Source organism: Chinchilla lanigera, unplaced genomic scaffold (genome assembly GCF_000276665.1).
Source record: "Chinchilla lanigera isolate Chin_1 unplaced genomic scaffold, ChiLan1.0 scaffold00048, whole genome shotgun sequence".
Taxonomy (NCBI): Eukaryota; Metazoa; Chordata; class Mammalia; order Rodentia; family Chinchillidae; genus Chinchilla; species Chinchilla lanigera.
Window position 1 is genome coordinate 12,074,160 of NW_004955449.1, and position 8,699 is coordinate 12,082,858.

General features: G+C 32.4%; 1 protein-coding gene across 3 annotated transcripts in view; it reads right to left on the reverse strand.

Annotated features, from left to right (window-relative positions):
- The window catches only part of Slc4a10 (solute carrier family 4, sodium bicarbonate transporter, member 10), a 280,912-nt gene that overhangs the window by 195,090 nt on the left and 77,123 nt on the right, over nt 1-8,699 (reverse strand). For 2 of the 3 annotated variants that reach the window (XM_005393329.2, XM_005393323.2), the window contains exon 1: nt 4,289-4,539. The exons of the other annotated variant lie outside the window; for it this stretch is intronic. In XM_005393329.2, the coding sequence (XP_005393386.1) occupies nt 4,289-4,369 (81 nt within the window). In that variant the 5' untranslated portion in view covers nt 4,370-4,539. Of the gene's footprint in view, nt 1-4,288; nt 4,540-8,699 lie in introns of those variants that run through there. 3 annotated transcript variants of the gene reach the window in all.

Below are 8,699 nucleotides of genomic sequence, written 5' to 3' on the forward strand. Positions count from 1 at the left end.
CAGTCTACCAAGCCTGACTTAGGACAAGTCCCTCCTCCTCTCCAGGACTCAGTTTCCCTCCCTATACACTGATGACATAGTCCAGTTGTACTCTGAGGACCTTTCCGGTTTGACACTGAAAATTCTTGGAATCATATGGTCTAGAGTTCTCAAACATTTATATATATATATATATATATATATATATATATATATATATAGCATTGCATTTACAGCATTTTTCATTTTAGGCTTTCACCTAGAATAAAAGTACTCGCTAACAAATAAAATTAGCTAAAAAATTATTTTTATTGTCAGTGAAAGTTTTTGTACCAGGCATTTTAATGACCATGAAAATAACTTAGATCATTAAATCTACGATATTATTTTCTTATACCTTGATTTTTACCCCTTAATTTTGATCTCAAACTGTAACCAACTGAAGTTTCTGCTAAATTTGCCCAAAGGCATAACAATCTTTCTGTCATTAATGAATTACTATAGTTGGCACAGTATAGAAAAGTAAAGGATCTACACACATAGAATCCTAATACACCAGTCACCTTTACCATGGTGGATATGTTCCAAGACCCCAAGTGGATGCCTGAAACTGTGGTTTATACTATTTCCTACCTATGCCATGTTTTTCCTATATATTCATACTTAATATTAAATTAATTTTATATTATGTGCAGTAAGAGATTTACAGTAATAACTAATAATAAAATAATTATAACAATTTAGCATAATAAAAGCTATTTAACACTTATGAATTGTTTATTATTGAAATTTTCCATTTTATATTTTCAGAATGCAAATAAGGGATGAATACTATAAAGTTAAATCTACTCAATAAGTAGATCCAATAAAAGTTAAAAATAAAATTTTTTATCAATTCACAATTTCTATTGTTAGTAAATGTTAGAATCTAATCAGATGTAGTATGTTGCTCTTTGCATTTTTATTACTATCTTTATTTTACTACAGCAAATTTTGTACCCAATTTGTATTAAATAAGGTAAGGGACAGTATGATTATTGTTACAAAGGCCTGCCAACAGCGTGTCCTGGCTTTTGAAATGTATAAGGTGCATCAATCATGTTGACAATAATGTGTTTGGTATATGCTACATACTATCAAAAATGTTCTATAAAACATTAACTCATTTAATCTTCACAACTCTTTAAGGTAGGTACCACTACCATCTACATGTTACAAATGAGGAAACAGACTCAAGGTCATACAGCTAGTACATAGTGTTAGGTTTGAACACAAAGAATATGGCAGTCTGAATACTTAACTCCCACACCATACAACCTCCTGCTGCAGCCAGCTGTTACAGACCAAAGAATTTACAAATCAATTCTCTATTGCTCTAATACAAGAAAACAGGCACTTTGGAGACACTTTGGGCAGCATGCCTAATTTGAGATTCTGGAGAAACAAGATTACATCTGTTCCACTCATCTCCTTGCTACACAGAAGTACTAAAGAGAACAGAGTAGTGCTCGGCTGTCCACCAGCTAAGACTTACTTAGTCCAGCAGCTAAGACTTACTTCCACTCTAGTTTTTTCCATCCCTTTTCTCCAGTCCTTAATTGACATATTGCCCTGGCCCTTTTCACCACATGATCAATCATAGAATTTTCTATCCAACACATACTTTCAGGTCTACATTATTTGTAAGTTCCCCCAAATAACATAGCATCAAACACATTGTTAATATTTATTTCTAAAATTTAATTTCTGTAAGTCAAAACTCTCTTCCACAATCTCCGTACTTAATTCTATATACCTAACCTGAAATTAAAGTGGATTGGTCACAACCCTATGTTAGGCTGATTCTTGGAGTTCCTGCTTCTGTCTGCTGTCAACAGGCCAGATCTACCATCAATCTAAAACTAAACCAATAACAGTGGCTTTTAAAAAAACACGAATGTTATTTTAATAATTATTTTACTGTTAACATTATTTCATTGATTCACTGTTTATGACATCCTGATATAACAAATTATTTATTCTAAAATAATTTAATGTGGTTATCTATCAAAAAATTTATATAATTTGTAATTATGCAGTTTGTCCCAACTTTTGATTTCTCTGATATCAAGAAATTTATGTTGTAAAAAGGAATTATATGAAAATCCTCCCAGGATTCAACTATTATAGATTCAGGTAAAATTGTTCTCACATACCACCTTCAACAAGTCAATTCAAAATGTGAACAGAACTAATTTTACATATTTTCTAGTAATCTTCTTAAAAACAGAAAATGACTTCTTTTCTATTATTTCTTACAATATCAAATGCATTATCATGCAAATAATCAGCTTACTCGTAATATTCACCAAATTGAAGAATTTCCCAGTCATTCATAAACCATGTATCTTTGGAAATTTATGTTGTATTATAAAATAGATTGTAAAATAGTATAAAGAGAGGCAACATTTTAGGGGGGAAAATGACCAACTCCTAGTAGGCAAGTTTATGGTCAGTTTCACCATTCAAAAGGTCAAGATGATCTTGCATAGGAAGAAAGGTTACCATTACATTTCATTGTCTGCTATACTCAAACCAATCTTTATAATGTAATGTACTTTGACAGAGCAACAGAGAGAAATTTCTCTGATTTGTAAAAGAAATGGCAATTTTAAGAGTAATTTTTTTCACCTTGAAAATTATTGAGATATCCATATTTAAATACCACTAAAGAAAATAACCAAAAATCTTTACGGTTTGGTTCTTTTGAAAGGTCATAAATACAGTGAAAAACAGCAGAATGCTGTGAAGCCAATGCCTAGAGGAATCCCGAAGTATTGCCAAGAAACAGAATGTACTCATGGTGACTAATACATGCAAATACTGGAAATAAATTCTAACAGATTACACAGGTTTTGTAGCAACTAAAGGTATATTCAAATCATTCCAAAATTAATCAAGCTTAAGAATGTGGCAGTCTTCCCTGCTAATAAGAATATAAGCTGGTTAAGTAGCCTGGCTAACATATAAATTATAGCCAATATCAGTAGGTAGAATTTTTTTAATTAAAAAGGAGAAATTTATCCCATAATGGAATCAATTTACTGTTTCAGACTTTGTTAAATGTGTTCATTTTTAATACACGTCAGTTCACTCTGATGAGGCGTTAAATAATAATCATGCTACAGAATCAAGAAAGCAACATCATCTTTCTATTGAGAAATCCTGAAACATTTTTTATCAGCTATGCCCCTTGATTATTTACTGGGACATAGCTGGTAAGTTGTCTAACACTGAAGGAGAAAGATGTGATCTAAAAAGATAAATAAAATCTAGGTTTTTTCAAAATCTGAATGCCAAACACAAGTAGTTTCTTACTGATGAACATAATTCTGAGAATAGGCTCTAACAAAGCAAAGGTAAATCCTTATAACTTGATTGTTCAAAATAGTGTAACATAGCACAGTTTCAAGATAAAATGGATATACAAATTTTTTTGCTGTGAGGAGTCTCTACTCTCTATAGTTAACACATTTTAGTGACGTCAAGTCTGTTCAGTTTGAAAATGAAAGTAAGTAAATGTGAATCTCTCTGGATCAAAAAAATGTCTTCAGACATACTTAAATGTTACAAGCTTTCTTTGTGAAACCCAGATTTACAATCTTCTTTCAGCTATAAGTAATAGTTTAGCATTAGATCTATCTTAAAAGCACCAACAGCATCAGTACATCAACAGACCTCAGAAATTATTAAAGTCATATGTCTTTTAAAACACTTCAAATATTATAATGTACATTTCAGCAAATTAGCTTGTATCTCAGATGTTGATAAGCATGATTTCACTTAGCAAACTTTTTAGCTGTGTGGAGGACTATAATAATAATAGCACCACTCTTTATGCTTAAGCAATTGCAGATAAAATTTTTTAATACATCACTATCTGTAAACAGCCATAATACTATATTTTTATCAGTTTGATCAATTTATGTTATTTTATCACTTGAAGCAAAAGATGCACTTTGACAAATCAGGCTTAATCTAGAAAAACCTAAATAGCCCAAAACCCTTGATATTAATCATACAAAGAATTTCTTCCTTTACTCTTCCTTTTCTAAAACTAAAGTAAACACAAAGCCCAAACACACACACATTTTTCTAAAATTCATATAATTTAGCTGCTGCCCATTATTATATTACTTTTTAAAATATCAAAAGGAAAATCTGATAATAAACCATTATATTACTTAATAATATATAATAAATTACTGAAAACTAACAAAAGCAATAATCCTACATTCTAATAGTATCATCAGAATCCACAAGGTCATACCTGATGACTTAGAGATTGAAAAGGCTCACAGGATCCAGACTGCATGACCTTTCTATTTCCAGAAACCCCTAAAGATTGCATTTCCTGTCTTACAAAAGATAAGCACAGCCATCTCTATCTCTCAGCATCTTCAGGGCTAGTGCAGAAATTATCAAACAGCAAATCTGTGCACCAGCATCTGTTTAAGCCATCATCAAGATACAAGATCTTATGTACTATTTATGATCTCCCCGTGCCGTTACAAATACCCGTACTAACAGGCTGACACAGTTGTGTTTGCTGATGCTGCTAGCGCTGTCTGGAAACAGTAAGCTTACTGCTTAGAGCAATTCTGCATCAGCCAAACAGAATCAGTCACACCCTTCAGGTTACCTTCTTCTTCTACTATCGAGATTTCACTTGCCAAAAAGACTTTGATTTTTTTAATCAGTCCTTTAAAAATAAGTGATACTCTATTTAATTAAGTACCCAATATGTCTGCTGCAAATAGCATATTAACATGTTAATTCTGTCATTAGAAAGCTTTCTCCATACATTACTAAGCTGCAGCAACATGACTTAACAAGTAAAATTGTACTCCCTTTTAAAAGACTTTCTTCCACACCATGTGTATTATTTCTTATCCAATGCATTTAAATTAGAAGTGCCTAAAGATGAAGAATATTTACTCTGGCAACTGTTGATAATTGTATATAACAGTAAATTGGAAAATATTTATTCACTACTTAATATTTAGAAACATTATCTTTATTTCATATTCATCAGGCCAACACGCTCCAAGTAAAAATATCTTTTATATTTTTATTTAAATCTTCTGAAGTTGGAAATGCAAAATAATATATGCTATTATTAAATTCCAAGACTGAATTATAAATCTATAATGAAACCTATGTAAAAATTATTAGCATTTTATTATGAATTCTTATTATATCCTAACCATCAAAATTCTAGTTATGATTCCTTTTACCATGACAAAACAGTTAGGAAAATTTTTAAGACTAGTAACATGTCTGAATTAAAGAACTAAAATTATAATTGAAAAGCTTTCTGTTTATGATATGTTTTAGCAATAAAGCCAAAATAGACTAAAATTATAGTTAATTAATGAGTTAATTCAAAATTAGGACTCAAAGTACCCTAACCTTATAATAGCCCTCACATTTAGGTAGATCCTGAATTAGTAATGCTCTGAATACTTTATTTATATGCCTGTAAAATAAACTAATTGAACTTTCATTATAGCTAAAGTGCTGTACAGGAAATATTTGAGCAAAAAGTAAACAAATAAGAAACCAGTATCATCCTTCCCCTACTCACATTTGATGAGTATCATATGTATTATCATGCAGGCTGGTCATACTGAGTCTTAAGAAATTATGCTTCTCTTTTTATTTTATTTTAAAGAGACAAGTGAAATAAATCAGAATTGCATGTATAAACACTGTGTTATCTGCCTAGTGTAAGAAACTGAAAGTAAATAAGATCCAAAAAGTACAATAGATATAGTGAAAGCGAAAGAAATTGCTCAAAAGGAAAGAACTGCAATGAGGGAAAAGAGAAAAGAAAGAAAGGGAAAAACGATATGCATATACACACAAGAAAGAATGCTTCTTTAATAAGCTGACCCACACTATCTAGAGAAATTACTGCCTCTAAATGCAGAAGTGCAGATATAGGACATAGTATTTTGGCTGCATGTATACCTCACACGCCTGAGCAAAAGATACAAGGAGAAAAAGATAGTTCAGCTCTAAGTATTTACCTTCATTTTTTAATCAAAATAAGTATTCATCTTTCAAGACCTATTTTTTCAGTAAGTCCTTCCTAAACTATGCTACATCATCTCTCTTTCTGTACTCATTCTTTCCTACCGAAAATATCAACCATCTTCAACCTGTTAGATACTCAATAGGTGCGAGAGACTCCTTGACAAGCAACCAAACTTGTCTGTACATAAAGGAGGTAAATGAGTGTGTTTTGTTATGATAGAGTATGAAAGCTAGAACAGGCATCCTATCATGGTATAAAGATCAAAGGAATCTCCCTGTAATAACTGAAAGGATCCTGAGTAAGTCACATTCAAACAATGGTAAATACTGTACAACACTGTTAGACCATGAAGTGTATAAACAGATAAGAGAGATGAGCAGCCACGGACCTACGGTGGGAACACAAACAAGTTAGAAGGACAGTACATAATTTTGGTTAGGAAATGAAGGCCAGAACCAAAGAGCATGCAGAAGGTATGAAGAGAAACGAATAGATTCCAAATATAAATCTTAGTGAACATGGATGTAATTTGAGAACTTATGTGAGAAATGAGGGACAGAGAAACGTCAAGGTTATTTCTAACTTCTTGTATCAATTTTGATCTCATTTTACAATAGTATTCATCATGCACTTTGGGATTTTTCATTTACCAATTCCATGTGCATATGCTTCATTTTTAGAAATTAGCTGGAAAGTCTTGAGAGAATGTTTAGTCTATAGTCCTTCTTGGTCCTTTTAATGGAAAAAAAGGTAAAACTAAATGTCATGACAAGATGATAAGAGAATAACAATAGTTAATATATTGCATATTATTATCTTAAAAGTAGTTACTCAGAGTATAAAATACAGGCATAAAAAATTCTCCAATCGATATAAGTGTAAAACTTCCTCTTCTGTGAACTAAGAGACACTAATAGTGTAACTAACTGGACTTTTTCTGTCTTTTACCTTCCTTCCTTCCTTTCTCCTTTCCCCCCTCACAATTGCTTTTTCCTTTTTTAGCAATTTCTTCCCATTTCACAATATCTATTTTACATTTAGACCTTATTTACTCTTTCAGTTTCTCACACTAGGAAGGCAATACAATGTTTACATATGTGATAGTGATTCATTTCACTTATGAATATGGTCTCAAGCTGCAACTCAAGTTTATCATTCTTTATGGCTAAGTAGTACTCCATTATATAAAAATACCACATTTTTTTATCCATTCATCAGTGGATGGGCATTTGGGTTGTTTCCAGGATTTAGCTATTACAAATTGTGCTGCTACAAACATGAGTGCACATATATTGCGGTGGTATGATGTTTTCAATTCTTCTGGGAGGATACCCAGAGGGGAATGGCTGAGTCTGATGGGACCTCTAATCCTAGCTTTTTGAGGAATCTCCTTACTGATTTACACAATGGTTGCACCAGTCTACACTCCCACTAAAAGTGAGAAGTGGTTCCTTTTCACCACTACCCTCGCAGCATTTGTTGTTGGTTAATTTCTTGATGATAGTTATTCTTTTTGGAGTGAGATGAACTCTGAATGTTGTTTAATTTGCATCTCCAAAAGACTAGCGATGTTGAATATTTTTCCATATATTTGTTTGCCATTTGCATTTCTTCATCTGAAAAGTATATTTGTTTCTGGTGCCAATTTTTTATTGGGTCTTTGAACTTGGGGGGAGTGGTTTCTTTTCTGTTATTTATATGTTCTAGATAGAAGTGTTTTCTCTGAGAAAGAGTTGGCTAAATTTTTTCCCAATCTGTGGGTTGTCTTTTCACTCTGTAATTTCTTTTGATGAGCAAAAGCTTTTTAATAAGATGAGGCCCCAGTTGTTGATTCTTTGAAGTATTTCCCATGCAGTCACTAAGAGAGAAATCAGGGCAACCACACCCTTCATATAACATACCCAAAAAATGAAATACTTAGGAAGCAACCTGACAAAAGAAGTAAAAGACCTATACACTGAAAATTACAGTACTCTGAAAGAGGAGATCAAAGAGGACATCAGGAAATGGAAAGATATCCCTTGCTCATGGATAGGAAGAACCAACATAGTGAAACTGGCCATACTCCCAAAACCATTATACAGATTTAATGTAATCCTAATCAAAACACCATTAACATACCTCACAGAAGTTAAAAAGGTTCCTAAAATTCATTTGGAACCAGAAGAGAAGTAGAATAACAAAAGCAGTTCTGGACAACAAAGGCAAGGCAGGAGGCATTACAATCCCTGACTTGAAATTATACAACAAAGATACTGTGATAAAATCAACATGATATTGGCCAAAAACAGACCTGAGGAATAGTGGAATAGATTAGAAGATGCAGACACAACTACAAATACATTCAGCCACCTTATCTTTGACAAAGGAGCCAAACATGTTCACTGGAAGACAGCTTCTCCAACGAATGGTGCTGAAAAAACTGGCTTTCTATATGCTGAAGACTAAAACTAGACCCAGGTCTATCACCAGGCACTAAACTAAACTCAAAATGGATCAAAGATCTAAATATTAAAATACAAACACTCACTCTGCTGGAAGAGAAAGTAGGTAGAAATCTTGAAGACATAGGTGTAGACAGAGAGTTCATGAACAAAACCCAAACTGCTTGGATATTCTTCTCATATTTTCTTCTCTCTCT